Consider the following 18,174-nt stretch of genomic DNA (forward strand, 5'->3'; position numbering starts at 1 on the left):
TACGTACCATATATTAGTTAGATATTGTATATTAAATACATACTAAAAGCTTTTAGGCAATACTAGTGACAGTTATTATATAACCAATGCACTCAATCTCATTGTTTTGCTATATGTTGACTATAATTTTTGTTTGTTGGCTTATTTTATTGGATACACATTATGTGTGCACATATAGTAATAATTGGGTATATTTGAAAAAACAACATAAATAGATAAAGTATAATGATATAACATTTATGTTTGTATGTATGTTTGTGTGTGTGTGTATTTTATACAATATATAATATTATACAGTATATTGGAGGAGATAATACTAAATTTCACAGCATCACAAATGTATATATATTTATTGAATGTCAATACAATACAATACAATAAAGCATTATTAGTATTATTATTATAATCACAATTATTTGAGTCAAATAAACAAAAATCAATTCATATGTAAAAATACATCAGAAATATCATCGAAACATTTTGACTCTTAAATTAATTTCTAAAAAGCTTTTTTTAGAACACAAAAAATAATAGAAATAATTAAATATAACAATTATTTCATTACAAAAAAACATATTTGAAAAAATCAAGTTATCAGATATAATAACAAGTCTAATGCATTATAAATGATCTAATTATTATTACCCCGTTTGTCATACATGATAACAAATATGACAAATATTAATTTATTTAAATATATATAATTTATATATATATATGATATATATATTGAATCATTTATTATAACATATTAGACTTGTGAACAATTGTGTGATACATTTGGAGCTTGCCTTCACCAATATTGTCATTAATTATTATTATTATTATTATTACAATTATTATTTATTACTGTAAGAATGTTTTTATAATAATGATTATTATTATCTCTTTAAAAATAATTATCAATTTCTCTATTAGTAATAATTAAGATTTATTTATTTATTATGTAAAATAAATTATTAATATACCCGTTGCCTTAAAATTTTAAAAATTTTAAAAATTATACGATTTTGAATACCATTTCATCATAAATATTGACCATTCATTATAAGCACATTATTACCACAAAAACCAAACAAACATACAGTAATATTAAAAGATAAAAGTAAAAAATTTTAATTCAACAAAATATAATGTAATTACAATTTCTCCCACACAAAACAAACTTATAATTATTTAAATTAAAAATAAGTATAATTAATATCAGCAAATAAAATATCAGCAAATTGTATCGTTGCGCTATCATTATTATTTGGACAAAAAAATGTGTTATACAATATTAATTAAAATGATAAAAATAATGATAAATTTATATTATAAACACAGAAATAATTAATATTCAGATCATTGCCTGTTATGTCCCACATTTTTTCTGTTCATTTTATAAAATAAATTATATGAATATGAAATTAATTTTTTGCATAAAAAATAACACAGATAACAATTTTTTAAAAAGCAAACACAACATACATAATATATGATATATAAATAAATAAATTAAAATATTTATACAGTTAAACAAATTAAAGTTATCAAATGAATAAATATTTAATAATTATTTAACAAAATAATTAATGAGAAAACAATACAAACAATTTTTTGTGAATTTTTTTTTTAAAAAGAAAATCAATGAATTTTCTTTAAATATTCTTTAAATATATATAAATATAATTCTGTTTTATCTCTTGTGTGTAATGTTTGATAATATTCTTTATATGATATAATAATAAACCAAAAATGATTTATCAAAAAATATATATAATAAGAGATATAAATTCAATTTTTATGTATAATAAATTATAAATATATATAACTATAGCAATTTTTGCTATTTTTAACTTCCATTACTTAATTTAAATTTATATATATAATTAACATTGTTTATTATTATACTAACAATGATAATGATACCAAATATATAAATAATATTTAATTAAAGTTTGTAATTATTTTTATTTCAATTTGTCATTATATACATACATATAAATATATAAATATAAATATTTAAGTTATAATTTTGAATAACAATATTGATATAATTATTATGTTTTTTTTGCAAAGCATAACAAATAAATTGTTTGTTATAATGAATAAATAAATATATAAATTATATATAAATCTATTGCCATTAATAAAACATCATTATTGATTTAAAAAATTATATTGACTTAATTATTTAATTTTTTTAATATTTATATTTAACAAAATCAGCCATCAGTTTCAATGTTTAAAAATTATGTAATTTTAAAAAAACAATTATAAAATTAAATGTCAACTACTGTTTATAAATTCAGTAAATCATATAAAAAGTATATTAAATGACTAGTATTTTAGACATCAATGCATCAGATTATGACATATTTACTGAAGTCATACAATTCATTGATATTTAATCTATTTTTAGATTGAAACTGATTTATATTAAATATGACTTAAATTAAATTTTTTTGAATACAAAATTTTATTTACAAATTAATATCAACTATAAAGTACAGTATATTAATAATATTATGTTATATGTTCTATAAATTACTTAAACGGTAAACAAAATCAATAAAAATTAGATACTTTTTAATAGCTTATAAATTATAAGCAAAAATAATTTTTAATGAATATTGAATGCAATGAATAAAATGAAAAACACTTTACTAACTTAATCATATTGTCATTAATAAGTTTAATTATTATTAATAATTGACTAGTTTTACATTTATTTATAATATTATATACATTAATAACTTAAATATTTAGACTAAAATTTTAATAATAGTTATTAAGACTAAGCCAATGATATGATATATTTCACATACTATCGCAATGATTAAGTTTAAAAAAAATTAAATCAAAATACATTAATTAATTATCTTAAAAAGTTGTCATATAAATAGTTATCACAAATAAATTATTATCAAAAATTGATAATTAGTTATCATAATAAATGACTAGATGTTTAATAAAAATTTTATTTAGTATTTAATAATTTAAATAAACCTAACAATTATTAAATAAAGTTTAATGTGTTTCAATCAATTTTTGTAATACTTTATATTATTTATAAAATAATATTGACATCAATTAAAATCATCAAATTATGCTACAATTAATTGTATTTATAATTACATTCATTGTATTAATAATCGCATATTTATACCACAAATGGACTTTTTGGAAGCGACAGGACATACCTACTGATCAATCATCAAGAAATGGTCAAATAATCCATTTGATTGATCAAAAGTGTCATCAAAAATATGGTCGAATAGTTGGTTATTATGAGGGTATCAGACAGTGTCTGTCTATAACTGATCCCAATCTTATCCGAAAAGTTTTGGTTACCGAGTTTCACAAGTTTGCCAATCATAGGGACCTAACACTGGCCAATGAGCCACTATCGACGGCAATATTTTTTCAGCCCTACCATCAATGGAGACGTATTCGGGCAATACTGTCGCCATTCTTTACTACGGGTCAGCTCAAGTCAATGAAACCAATTATCAGCAAATCGTTAGACTTATTGATCGACAAACTGAAGCCAAAAGCTGAAGACAACGAAATTCTTGATTTTCGACTTATTTTTGATTCATTTACTTTTGATGTCATATCCAAGACAACAATCGGTGTCGACACTGACGCTATCAATCGACCGATTGGTAATCAATTATTTGAATCCGTCAAAAGTTTAATTCATATCGATATGGGGTTTGGCATTGTCTTAGCCTTCTTGTTCCCGAAAGTCCAGAGTTTATTAAATATTTCATTTTTCAATACTAAAAGCCAATATCTAATCGTCAATACATTAAAACGTGTGATCAATGAAAGAATCGCTAATAAAGTTGATGTCAAAGATCTACTTCAGATGACTATTGACGCCAGTGTTTTGTCAAACAAAGATAACAAAAACAAGTCTTTTAAAAAGCTAACTAAACAAGAGATTTACGGTCAAAGTCTTAACTATTTGGCCGCCGGTTATGAGACTACAGCCACTCAACTATGCTTTCTTTGCCAATATTTGGCTCTGTATAGCAATTATCAGAAAAGATTAGTGGATGAAATTAAGTCAACATTTGACGACATGTCTGATATCAGTTATGATAAGCTCATGAAAATACCATTTCTGGATGCTTTTATCAAAGAGGTTCAGCGGATCAACTGTTCAGTGAGTCGTATTGAAAGAGTAGTCATTGAAGATGTTATACTCGACGGTATATATCTGCCAAAAGGTACGCCAATAATAATACCTATTTATGCCGTACATATGGATCCTGACTTTTATGACGAGCCGAACCAATTCAGACCCGAGAGATGGCTACCGAACAGTGACTATACGGTCATTGATTACACACATCTACCCTTTGCCGTCGGTCCGCGCAATTGCATTGGTATGAAGTTTGCTGTAATGGAGATGAAGTATGCAATCGTCAGTTTGTTGATTAACTTTGAGTTTGTGGCCACTGATGACACAGAAAAATTGATTTATGACTGCAATCCCAGCTCACAAATTGCTTCACCAAAACATTTTTGGATACAAATTAAGAAAAGGTGTCATTAAATGTAAAACACAATTATTATATATGTAATCATTAATTAAATGATTGATTGTCTCTTTGATTTGCATTTTTATTTACTGCAATTTATATAATAAGGATATAGACTTAATAAAGACAGCATAAAAATTAATCATGCAATAAAACAATCTATTATAGATTATATTAAATTATATTAATAAACCGTAAATCTATTAATATTATATAATACACAATCATTTAATCAATTTACCTAAACTAATGTACATCACTACAGTCTATCTGCAACTAACTTAACATAAATAAAATTTTTATATTACCGGTAAATTACACCAAAAAAAATGTTGAATTACTAACATATTAATTATAATATATTAGTTTAACTAATTTTACTTAAATTATTTATATTCTTATAAAATGTTCTGTAATAAAGTTAAGTAAAAACCTTACTCTAAGCTCAATAATATTGCAATTTATTTATATAGTGATTTGATTTTTAAATAATACATATAATTCTTGTGTATTTTTAAAAACAAATTGAGACTAATTAAAAATTTTATAGAAAGTTTAAGGAAATTAATATAAGAATAAAAATTTATTTTCTATTAAAATTATTTAATTATATATTCATAGGATATTTATAACTTTCAAACTAAAATAGTTATAATTTTATGTATATTTTTATATGTCTTTACCGGTAATGTGCAACCAATAGTTATAATATTTTTTTAAAAAGAAAATATCATTTTAAAATAATTTATAAACTTTTTTAATCTAAATTATTATATTTCTATTTTAAAAGTATAATAATTATTTTAATAAATCATTATAAAATGAATTACTGACATTTAATGTTATAAATTTTTAAATATAACGATGTAGTTGTTATTAAATTTTATTGTATTATTTTAAATTAGTAAATAATAAGACAATTATGTCTAATAAGTGTAACTTTATGTGAATCGCTACTAATTATGAAAACATTTGTCATAAATAAAATTATTTATTACAAAAACTTTAAGTCAAATAAAAAATAACAAGTTTAGGACACAATAAAAAAATCCCAAAAATAATTAAGTTTTTACAAAAAAAAAATTAGTCTTAACTAAGTTTAATAATAGTTTTTTAATTATAATAAAATTGATATATTAATTATGACCATTTCCAGTGATTGCCCTGATAGGTTTATATGATACCGGTGCCAATCAACAGGTGCCAGCATTTGCTCCGGCAGTTTGGGTGCCGTCTGTGAACACACAGCTGTAAACTGTATGCAATGTAGATGTAGTCAAAAGGCAGACAATATTATTGAAAAATGAGACAAAACTTTTTAAAAAGCATTTCTCAGTTAATACTATACAGTGATAGACAACACGTTTAAAAGCATTGAATGCTATTGAGAGCCACGTGTTGTTGAATGCATAGTAATTGCCGTTTTGTGTCTAGAAATTAGTTTGTCTTTTATATTAGTTAATCATTGAATTGATTTGGTGTCTGACATACCTATCAATTAGTGGTGACTGTGTTTAGCTGTATATTAATGAGTCTAAGTTTGCCGATAATGTAAACATATGTTTCACTCATTATCACTACAAATGCGAAATATAATAAACGTAAGCCCTATAGAGGAGCCCCAGGGCCTCCACATGTCTACCCCACACCACCACCATAACCATCAACATCACAGCACCGAAACTGTTGTCTATCAGTTCGAGATTCCCCAATACCTTTGCGGTCGACTGATCGGCGAAAAGGGTCGGTTCGTTATGTCCATCAAATATAAGACCAATGTTAGTGTTGTAGTGAATCGACACTATTTTGTAAGTGATATGAAGATATGCACCCTTACAGGTATGTACTGACATAGTTGGGATCAAATGAACAATATGTTTGAAAAGTATTTGTTAACTAATGCATACATACGGTAGGCATACGACCGGCTATTAAGGAGGCCCTCAATATGATTAGGAAACGATTTCCCATTCAATTATATCCAAGCGTTTCATTACAACAAATCAATTTACTCAACACATCCCAAACCTGTGCGTTACCACAAACATGTCAGGTATGACCATATGTTTGTGTATATGCTTTACGTTAGACTTAAGCAAAACATATGTCTCATCTTTAGCTTCAACTTCCATCGGGTATCTCTTGTGATGTAATATTGTCGAGTTTGGTCAGCGCCGGTCACTTTTTCCTGCAACAGCCCACGCATCCCACTTATCCATCGCTCAACCGATTAGACTACTGTATGAATCAGACCTATTCACAAGACAACACTCCACAGCTTCCAAACATTCAAACCGGTATGATATGTGCCGTACCGTTGATGGGCGGTTGGTTTCGGGCAGTGATCATCAAAGTGCACAGTAATGATGAGTGCGATGTGATGTTTGTCGATTACGGCGGTTTCTCGCGACTTCCGGTGTCAACATTGAGACAAATCCGCTTTGATTTCATGACTCTGCCCTTCCAGACATCGGAATGCCATTTGGCAAATGTCGAGCCTATAGACCGTAAGTGTCTTTTCTCGTGAAATACTTCTACTAAATAATGGCCACTAATATACTTTGTTGTATATTGATTGCCATTTACAGCGGAAATTGGATGGACTCAAGAAGCCAATCTAGTTTTTGAGGAGTTAGCACAGGGACAGATACTTCAAGCCATTGTTGTCGGATATACGGACAGTGGCATACCATTGGTCAATCTCTTTAAGATACAAGGAGTCACTGTTAGTAGTATTCAATGAGGAACTGTTGATTGACTTTTTTTTGATTGCAGACAATATTTATTAACGATGAACTCATCAAACGAAGTCACGCCCAATGGACTAACTGTTCGACATCTAGTGATAGCGGACTAACAGAAGAGGCCGTGGAAACTGAGGAGGAAGACGCAGATGAACGAGTAGATGACACTGTCGACGGTTTAACTCATGATTTTGTGAAATTAAATACTGAAGAAAATAATAATTTAAGTGAAGACACTTCAGTCATATTGACCAATGATTCATCAAAAGTGATAGCAAATCATAAAAATGAATTAAAGTCTAAACAATCGATTAGTTCATCAAACAATAGAAAGGATGATAAGAATAGTAATGACAAACTTGACGGTCAAAACAATGAAGACATTGAAGACGATATCGAGGAAAGCAGAGCCGAGACATTGACGGACACTGAGGTCGACGAAGAGTTGAAAACTTTGAACGTTTACCAAGAAATTTGTGATCTTCAATGTGATGTTATTTAAGATTTATAATAATAATTATTAATACATATATTATTGCTATTATTCTGTTATCTCTTAAATGTGAGACCAAAGACCAACTATTAATGAATGAAAAGAAATTTGTTTTGTGAATGAATTGAGAGATCAATTGTTTTGGGCTATTATTGATTGCTATGTTATATATATTATATATAAACATTATATCTATTTCGGTGCTTATTTAGACAGATATTAATTGATTGAATGAATTATTTATATATACATATTATATATTTCAATATTAATTAAGTAATTATTTCAATTTTATTGTTTAATTTTAATTTTGGATCGTAAATTTTTTTTGATCATTTTGACATTAATTGTATTTTTTAAAAATTATAACTATTTCTCACATTTTTTCCTATACTTTTTACATTAGAAATGATTATTTAATTATGACTATAAATTTAATTTTTATAATTAAAACATGTATTTGTTATAAATTTGAAAGAAAAAATTGTAATTATATATACAGTTATTATATTACTGAAAAATCAAACATGAATTGACATTTTAAATCATTCTTTTATTGTTATTATAAATTGATTAAAAAAAAGTCAAATCATATTGTAAAACAAAATACTATTTTCTATGAAATTTTAAAATTTGTGCCAATTCTGTAAAAAAATGTTTTATCTTTATTTATTTATTGACAACAATAATGACTTATTTTAAGTCAGTTCCGAGTCCGAGACTATTGTTGACTTGTTTTTGCAGTTATTTAAAATAGCAAACAATAATTTGAATGATTGCCGCAAATATGGTAACTAATAAATTAGCGCTAATTATTTATAAATGTATTTTATTATTAATATTTTTTTTTGTAAAATTTTATAGTTTTTGCGCATATGAAATTTACAGTAGTTTTATTGCTATAATTGTTGATAATGGCTAGTATTATGTGATTACGTAATTGCTTATTACTGTAGATTTTACGATTCAGAAATTGTTTTATTGAGGATTTCACATATAATACATAGTTTATAATTTTATTTATTTTTAATGTGTTAAATAAACCATTTGATTTAAGACTACTTTAAAGATTTTTTTTACTTATACCTCTATATACGTTAATATTATTTTTTATCGGTATATTATATACCGATAAATGTTTTATGCTTAATATAATACATTTATAAACTTTATTATTTTAGTAATACTCTAGTGATCCCAATATAGCTTAATAAAACCAATAACTTTAAAGTTTATGTGAAGCCATTTGAAAACTTAGAAAATTAATTAAATGTAGTATAATAAAACTAATTAAAAATGTTTTATTTTTATATTTTTAATCCACTTATTTATTCTATATTTAAATAATGTTTTCAAACATCTAATTTAAACATTGAGAATATAGTAAAAACTTATTAAATAATGATTAACTTATATTTTTAATACATTAGCAAAAGAATTATTATTATATGTTATAATTCATAGGGTAATATTTGCCAATATTTTAATATATATTAAAAATTGAGATATTTAATTTAATAACTAATAAATTCATTTAATATTTTTTTATTATTTTCAAAAAATCTCATAGTGTTAACATTTTTGGTTTTATAAATAAATCAAAATTCACTTTAGATTAGTTAACTTATACCTCAAACTTCATGTCTTTACCCAAAAACACTGATTAAAATTCATATCAAATGTTAGCCCTTTTTAACCCTTTTTTTCTTTCAATCGATAAACTAATGACAAAAACCTCGAAGCGATAACTAATAAAAAAAATTGTTTCATTTGAATAATTGAATCAAACATAAGATTTATTTTTATTATTTTCATTATTTTCATTATTTTCATTATAATATAGATTTGCCTTTTTTAAAGAGAGAGAGAGAGAGAGAGAGAGAGAGAGCTCATAAGGATCGTTGAACTTTAATAGCAAATTTTGTTGCCCTATGTTTAATAAGTTTGATCTCTTATTATACATACCTGTGTGCCCACCAAACCTACCCTTAAGGACTTGTCTATCAAAATCAATTGACTTCTTAAGGATTAATTTTACAATATATATACAATATATATGTATACAATATACTGTATATGTACTCTATATACCTGTATATTAAGTTTAGTATTTTAATATATTTTAGTTGCTAAGCATTCAATACCTGGTCATAAAAAATATTGTTTTAAAGTTTGCTTTTTTATATATAAGATGTTATATTCAAAAACTTTGGATGCTTTGAAAAAATTCAGACATTTTTATCAAAAAATTCAATCTCTTTGAATATATAAATATGTATCTAATTTTCGGTTATTAGACTAATTATGTTTTTGTTTTTATTTGGAGAAAAATAAATAATTTTGTTTTATTATCCACATACTGTATAAACTGTGAATAATTTGATGTTAGATACGATATACTTTATATTAAATATTAAAATATAGTATTTATAAAATTTATATTACATGGTATACTTAGATCAGTATATAAATCCAGATTTAAGTTGCCATACAAAACATCATTTTAATAATTAAATTTTTGTATCTTTTGTATATTTAGATATATTTTGGTTAAGAGCCATAAAAATAATAATTTATGATTTTAATCTTATCATAACAAATAACTCGTTTCAATGATTTGTATTCAAATAAATTTTAGTTATAATATTAATATTTCAAAAAATAATATTTGTAATTAACATTACACATAGAAATACAAATAAAGGTTAGTTTATAATTTATAAATTTAAAGTATTTAATGTAAATGTAATATTTGATCAAATTAGTAATCTTTAATTATATTCAAACAAATTTGATACTAATATATTGATGTTATTAAAAGTTACTGTATATCACTTCATAATTATTAAGTGTTAATTATTTAAAAACATTGGCTATCCTTTTGTTGATAAATCTTAACTTTGTTAAACATAATTAAATATATTTTAATTTTAACAATTTAATATGACTAGAATGTATTTTATTATACTTTATATGTTTTCTTAATTAGAGTTTTTCTAAAAAACACAAATAAAATTAAAATCTCAAGTATTTAAAGTATAATTTAATTAACATATTTTTAAATATTTTTTTATTAATGCACTTTTCCCATTATAAAATAATATAAGGATATATTTTGTTTTATTATAACATTACGTTCTATAACTAATGTATTTAATGTATTTAATTAACAAAAAAATAACTGTCAATTTTAATCTATATTATTTATCAATTTATATTAATTATTTTAATTTAATGCAAATATGTAACGGGTGTGTGTGTGTATGTGTGCCATTTAATTATACAAAATTCAAGCAATATAAATATATAAATTTTTTATTGGTAATAACAATATTACAAATTTAATTTTTAGATATTTCAATATCTTATAAAATTGGCAAATGGACTAATTTTAAATAAATATAATAATTTTTAATGTAGTCGCAAATCAGTTAATGCGAAAAATTGTTTTGATTTAATATTAATATAGATATAAGTGTCAATCAAAACAATTGTTATAATAATAAATAAAAAAATAATAATATCATTATTAATATGCTTACTATTCGTGTGTGAATTACTTAATGACTGCTATTTGATTCAAACAGTTTATATACTTAAATGAAATGAAAAAAAAAATTTAAAAATTGGAAAATTGTTAGACATTACATACTTCGCCAAATAAGATGTGAGGGCTGTGTGTGTGTGTGTGTGTGAGAGAGAGAGAGAGAGAGAGAGAGCATCGGGAGGTGTAAGATATAGACGTGCCATAAGTCACGAGATGTTTCCCTCTCCTAATGGCTCATGAATTTCGGTTAAATCTATTTTTATTTAATTAATCTCAACGCCGGTCTCTCCCCTCAAAACACATTTATATATACATAAGTATGGTTTATATATCTCTCTCTCACACATTATTTCACGCAAATCATATCATTATATCATTGTTTTATATAAGTGAATGACTTTTTAGTTTATGCAACAAAAAAATTAAATGTCATGAATATAAAACACGTTTTATAAACTTTAGATACAGTTTATTATAAAGTTTGATATATTTTTTAATAATGACATTCATAATTAATAATGATTTTAGCAGAAAATAGCTGCTATTACTAATAGCCTATTATTCAATATTATGCAAAATTGTTAATTTATTAGTTAAAAATATTTATTTGCGAAATATTAAAGAATATAATTTATACATAAAAGTATAATATATAGACAGTGATAGTAATTACAAAAATTGTAGATAATAAATATTTAATTAATTAATTAATTAATTGAAATATATTAATCTATATTAATTTTAAAAATGTGATTATTATTGCTGTATTAAAAATTAAATAATTATAATATTAATAAATAATAAAATAAATAAATTAAAATTATTTTACTTAATCTTTATGTAATAAAATGTATAAACTTTTAATAAAATATTTTAATAACTAAGACGGTGTAATAAATTTCTATTGCCGTTAATTAATTAGAAAAATAAAATCTTGAATTATATACAATTAAAAGTAAATAATTTTCTAAATCTCGTATAAAAAACTAAAGATGTTTAATACATGTATAAAACATAACTACAAATAAATATTTTACAATAAAAAATAAGTACCATATATATTGATAACGTTTTAAATTAAGTTTTAATTAACTATTCAATAATTGCTATATAAAAATCTAAATAAATATTTATAATCATCTGAGTTTATAAGTGGTTTCAGACTTAAAAAATTAAAATATATTTTAATAAAATTAAATACTTTTAAAGTGTATAAATCAATAATTATTCAATTTTATTTAAAAGACAATAAATATTTACATTATCATAAATTATTATATTATGATGTATTACCGTATATACAATGCTATTAATATTTAAACGCATTTATTGATTATGTATTTATTTTTTAGTCAAAAGTAAATTTCTGAAATCATTGTTACTTAATGGTTGTCCTGAGTTTGATGTCGACCCCGAAGACGTCTCTTTGTCTCCATTTTGTGTCTGCCTTTGAACGCGAAGAGCTGTCGGAATCATTGGTGCGTTTATTCTTGTCTTTGAATATCTTGTAAATGTGTCGCTATTTTTTAAAATAAATAATAGTAAAAATTTAGTAAAAATAAAATAAAAAATATTTACGATAATCGTAAATAAACACACCTTCCGTTTGCTGTCTGTACTGAACTGAATGTTCGGTCTTCACGACTGATAGGTTTAGCGTTGGGGTTACTGATGGCAACAATTATATTCCTATTATCAACCAATAGTCCGTCGGATTCTTTTACGGCCAATTGTGCCGAAGATTCATCGGTAAACTCGACGTAAGCGCAACCTTTTGAGTGACCGTTTCTATACGTAACGAGTCGGACGTCTTTAAGTGAACCATATTTTTCAAATACTTTTCTCAAGTCTTCAATTTTGGTATCAAATGAAAGATTTTTAACATAAATTTTGTGTTTTTCAACGGATGAACTAAAACTAAACTTTGCTTTCCTTCCCATTTCAGATATAAATACGGGTCGACCTTCTAATGGCATTCTGTCGTGTTTTAGCGCATCTTTTACTGAACTAATCGACTCGTATTCAACATAAGCGTAACCTTTAGACAAACCCTTATAGTTACGAACTAATCGTATGTCAGATATTTGGCCAAACTTTTCAAAAGCAGAGCCAAGTTGTGTTTCATTTATTTTAAAATCCAAATTACTGACAAAAACTGTTTGCAAATCCTTAGACCCGTCACCCTTATAGGTCACTCCATGTGTGGGTACTTCTGATTGTTGTGAATCAGATGTTTGACTACTTCTACTTTTATCATCTTTTGTTTCAATGACTGGTCTAATCTTAGACTCATTTATTTCTGTCTTAGATTTCTTAGGCGTCGATACAGAAGTTTGAGGTATTTTAAATCCGTCGGCGTCGACATCAGCTGTTGTTAGCTTTAGTTTGTCATCAATGGTTGTCGAGGTTTGTTCGCCTGCTTTACGTTTGGCCGCTCTCTTCAGTTCATATTTCTCAGCTTTTTTATTAGTCTTTTGGCGTTTCTTTTCTTCGGCTTCTCGTTCGGCGAGTTTAATACGTTTTTCATTAGTTTTATTCATAATTGTCTCAAATTTATTAAACACTTCATCAAAACTTTCAATAGAAACGCCTTCTTCGCGTTCAAACTCTAGCAATAGTTGTCCAACACTTTCGGGCCAATCACTGGATGCGTTGAGTCCTCTTAATAAGATTTTTCTATAATGTTTGTCATTTCCGTATTGTTTTTCCAAACGCGAGAAAGTAATCCAGTTCTGGGCCTGAGATGAGATATCTGGTCGTGATTTCATCAATTCATTCCATAATTCGCGACTCTTTTCAATGTTATTACAAAACTTGGCCTCAATTTTAGCCCAGTATTGCAATACTAAACAATTAGGATCAGAGCTATCAATGTTAGTCAAGTGCTCGACGGCCTTCTCAAAGGTGTTGCGCAAACTTTTCACTTCATTGTCATCTTTCCAATTGGTTTTGCGTCTCAAGTAATCCAAATATGTCAGCCATGTTTGCAAGTATTCATTCGGGTCCTGAAAGCCCACCTCTAGTGCCGACTCTAATGTTTCCATAACTTTTTTATGGTCAGACTTGAGCCGTTCCAATGCTCTTAAGTAACTGATCCATATAATTGAACTCCACGTACAATTCCTGACCGCACGTTCATAGACGGGCAACAAAATAGTATCAATTACTACCTTTTTGTCCAAATAAGTCACGTATTTGTGCCATAAATCAGAAATAAGACAATTATCAATCAGTGCTCTTTCATATATGGATTGAACTCTTTGTGGAGTACTGTTATGGGTCTCATACTCTATATATCTGATATATTGTTCATAATGTGGTGCTTCTGATGTCTGTAACGCTTCTTCATATGGTATGAGTTTCTGGAGTTCATTAAATGCCTTATCATAAGCGGCTTTAATTGAATCAAAATTAATGTCAATCGAGTATTTTTCAACAATAGTTTTACACCACTCCTGTCCTTCGCTATAACTGTTATCCATTCCTAAGAGAGGAAGTGATAGTTGGCGTCGATATAACTCTAGAATTCTGTCAATTTGTTTCTTGAGCTCATCGTTCAAATGTTGTTCTTCGCCGTCCATCGATTGAAGTATAAATTTCTCAAACTCTCTGAATGTGTCCCAAATGAGAACTCCTTTGTCGACATTGAGTCCCACATAAGTAAGCGATCGTTCAAATATTCTTCTGATTCCGTCGACACCCAACGTATCCATCAAACCAATCGAGTACTGGACGTACTCTAACCAGATATCAAGTGAAGTGTAATCATTGACCGCCCGATCAAACAGTTTAATGATATTTGATTTCTCGTCAAGAGTTGTGGCGATTCTGATCTCATCGTTGATCCACTTAAGCCATAAACTCGGTGTCAATGGATAGACGCGACTCATGCGTTCTCTGGCCTCACGGATCAGTTCAAGTTCGTCACAAGACTCGAGTTTGTCAATCAAATCCATGTGTTTTTGATAATCGTATGAATTGATTGACAACTGTTTAAAAGATATGACAATAATTGGTTAAATCTTATCAAATAAATCAATGATAATCACAACAACTTACCTCTTCTTGTAATCGATTGATGTCTAACATTATCTGTTGATCTTCATTGTCATCATCGCTGTCGTCATCTACGGCTTCATCACTATTATCATTATCAGACATGTCTTCATCCATATTGTTGTTATCCATATCTTTATCACCGATTGAGTCCATAATATATTTAAACTCAAATCAATTAATTTAATTCAATTGAAAACAAATATCAAATCAATTATAAAACTAATGTTTGATTCAAAATGTTTTCAAATGTATTAATAGATTGTTTAAACACTCGATGTGTGTGTAAAATGCGTTCACATATAACGTAAAACATAATACCAATGATTGTATAAATTTTATTATAATAGAGAATCTCTATTAAGTTAATAATGTTTTATAATTAGCTTAGAGTTTAATATTTAATAAGACTTGTATTTTTATTTTATAAATTAAACTTATTTTATTAAAATAATTTAAAACAAATATATTTTATATACCGTAATATTATTTTTTATTAAATAAATGAGACACCAAATTAGCAATTTGTTGATCACTATATATATCTGAATGATTGTCTTCAATATGTTTGCGATAATCAATAAATAAGTTGCTCTTAAAGTTGCAATCATTACACGGATAAACATAAAGACCGAAGTGTTTCTTTGTTTTTAATATATGTTTTCTGATGTTTTCTTGAGTATTGCATTCATAGCTATAAAATATATAATAAAAATGATAAATAATTTTCAATAATCTATTATTACCGTAAATATGATAACTGACCTGCAATAAGGACACCGATATGGCTTAACTCCTGTATGTATACGCATATGTCTAATCAAATTTGCACTCATATGTGCTTTAAAGTGACAAATATTGCATTCAAATGGCTTATCGTCGGTGTGTTGTCTGTAATGTTTTCTCAACGAATAAATAGATTTAGTTTTGTACGGACACTGATCGCAAAGGAAAGGCTTGTCATCGGGTGATAAGTGAACCTTTGAATGTTCGTTGAGTTCATATTTGTTGACAAAAGAGTGGTGACAATCAAGATATTGACATTTGAATTGTCGGTCACTCTTTGGTAAATGTCGTTTCATATGAGATATCATCTCAGATCGTGAGAAAAACTGAAGCCCACACTTCTCGCAGCCAAAAGTTCGTTCGCGGCTATTGTCGTGTGTCTTCAGATGTCTTTTAAGCAACTTATTCAATGTAAAGCCGACACCACATATCTCACAGATCTTATCTTTAATATATGTGTGAGTCTTCTCGTGATTCCTGAGATATACTAAATTTGAGAACTTCTTCTCGCACTTCAAGCACTCATACGGTGTTTCATTAATATGACTATTGATATGCTCTTTGAGTTGACGACAGATATAAAGTTTCTGACAAAGAGGACACTTATATTTATCTTCACTTCTTCGAAGTCGTGAAGTGTTACTGTTGTTATGTTCATCAATAGACGGCATTTGATGGTTAACTGAATGAAGCAAATGTATTGACTCTTTGTCGGTCTTAAAATCACATTTAATACACGAAAACTTTGGATTATCACCGATAAAGTTGCTTCTAATCAAATCGGGAAATGCAACTCTTCGGATATGTTCATCCATTGTATGTCTCTTAAGATTTGTCTTAAATTTAAAAAGTTTGCCACAAAAATCACACTTAAAAGTATCGAACAAATTGTTTGATTTTCTATTAAACGATTTCTTGGCTTTTAGTTTTAATTTACTTAATTTACAGATAATTATAGGACCAGAACTAATGCAATGATGTGTTTGATTGCTCTCCAGATGTGCCATAAGTTTCTTGACATCACCACAGCTTTCATGACATACACAACACTCAAATCTTGTCCGATGGGAACTGGCTTTTACTGAGTGATCAATTGTTGTCAAATGCCATAAGTAATTGTTTATTTGGTTCGTATAAAAGCAACAAATTTCACAAATAAATGACAACTTCTTCATTAATATTAACTCATTGTCAGTAATTAATTGCAAATTTAAGATATCATTTGTTGAATGATTTGTTGAAATTAAGTAATGTTTTAGTAATTCAATTGAATTCAATGCCTTATAATTATTACATAATTTACACATCAATTCATTGTCAATAAAATTATTACCGATTTGTTGGTTAAGACACTGTTGGTCAACAAAAGTTGATGTTTGGAAGTCCTGGCAATCAGTCGGTTGTCTTACAACAGAAGAATAAATATTTTTATCGGCGAATGAAAAACTATTTTCAATATAAGATTTTGTCGATTCATCAGATGTTCGTCTCTTCTTAAGCTCAAAATTCACTGAATTATCCGATGACTCGTCGGTCACATAAGTGGTAGATATGATCACCTCTGGACCGCTTCCAGGTTTCCATTTGCCACCTAAACAAGTGATTCATAAAATGAAAACAATTAAAAATCAGTCAATTAATGATTAAATCAACAAATAAGTTACAAAATACCCGTAAAATCTTTGGGCGGACGATAAATGTCATCATCTGAAGGGTCGTCATCTTCGGAGGACTGATTTTGACCACTTTGTACGTTACGAATATTGTGGTCATCATAATCTTCGTCGTCTTCTTCATCTTCTTCATCATTATTATGGTAAATGTCTTTGAATTTTGATTGTAATTGAAGACAATTGAAGAACTTGTTGGCAGTAATGACCACACAATTTGCATTCTTCCTGTGCTCGACATAGTTATCCAAACCATTGATTGTTTGTTTACAACGAAAACAGATATGTGTGTCATCTGTTATATCCATTATTTTTGGATCAATTCAGTGATAAATTATTAAAT

The 18,174-nt window shown here is 26.5% G+C and overlaps 4 protein-coding genes across 4 annotated transcripts; 2 read left to right on the forward strand and 2 right to left on the reverse strand.

The window, feature by feature from the left end:
• Nucleotides 1-3,003: 3,003 nt before the first annotated feature.
• On the forward strand, nucleotides 3,004-4,549 carry LOC128965560 (cytochrome P450 3A12-like). Its single transcript, XM_054312264.1, has one exon. It carries the CDS (start codon nucleotides 3,092-3,094, stop codon nucleotides 4,547-4,549), a length of 1,458 nt encoding a protein of 485 aa, XP_054168239.1. The 5' UTR covers nucleotides 3,004-3,091.
• A 1,253-nt stretch (nucleotides 4,550-5,802) lies between these two features.
• Nucleotides 5,803-7,992, forward strand: LOC128965572 (KH domain-containing protein akap-1-like). Its single transcript, XM_054312280.1, has 5 exons — nucleotides 5,803-6,374; nucleotides 6,452-6,588; nucleotides 6,655-7,042; nucleotides 7,124-7,260; nucleotides 7,311-7,992. Exons 1-5 carry the CDS (start codon nucleotides 6,095-6,097, stop codon nucleotides 7,779-7,781), a joined length of 1,413 nt encoding a protein of 470 aa, XP_054168255.1. The 5' UTR covers nucleotides 5,803-6,094; the 3' UTR covers nucleotides 7,782-7,992.
• A 4,622-nt stretch (nucleotides 7,993-12,614) lies between these two features.
• Nucleotides 12,615-15,637, reverse strand: LOC128965656 (squamous cell carcinoma antigen recognized by T-cells 3-like). The gene is made up of 3 exons (XM_054312395.1): nucleotides 15,379-15,637; nucleotides 12,919-15,308; nucleotides 12,615-12,838 (listed from the first exon to the last, which is right to left on the reverse strand). The coding sequence occupies exons 1-3, from the start codon at nucleotides 15,529-15,531 to the stop codon at nucleotides 12,661-12,663; spliced, it is 2,721 nt and encodes a 906-aa protein (XP_054168370.1). The 5' UTR covers nucleotides 15,532-15,637; the 3' UTR covers nucleotides 12,615-12,660.
• Nucleotides 15,638-15,861: 224 nt separating this feature from the next.
• Nucleotides 15,862-18,139, reverse strand: LOC128965561 (zinc finger protein 816-like). Its single transcript, XM_054312266.1, has 3 exons — nucleotides 17,833-18,139; nucleotides 16,141-17,752; nucleotides 15,862-16,069 (listed from the first exon to the last, which is right to left on the reverse strand). The coding sequence occupies exons 1-3, from the start codon at nucleotides 18,137-18,139 to the stop codon at nucleotides 15,862-15,864; spliced, it is 2,127 nt and encodes a 708-aa protein (XP_054168241.1).
• Between the last annotated feature and the right edge of the window lie 35 nt (nucleotides 18,140-18,174).

Source organism: Oppia nitens, unplaced genomic scaffold, assembly GCF_028296485.1.
Source record: "Oppia nitens isolate AA-2021 unplaced genomic scaffold, nextdenovo-longstitch-racon4-pilon3 scaffold17_pilon_pilon_pilon, whole genome shotgun sequence".
NCBI lineage: Eukaryota > Metazoa > Arthropoda > Arachnida > Sarcoptiformes > Oppiidae > Oppia > Oppia nitens.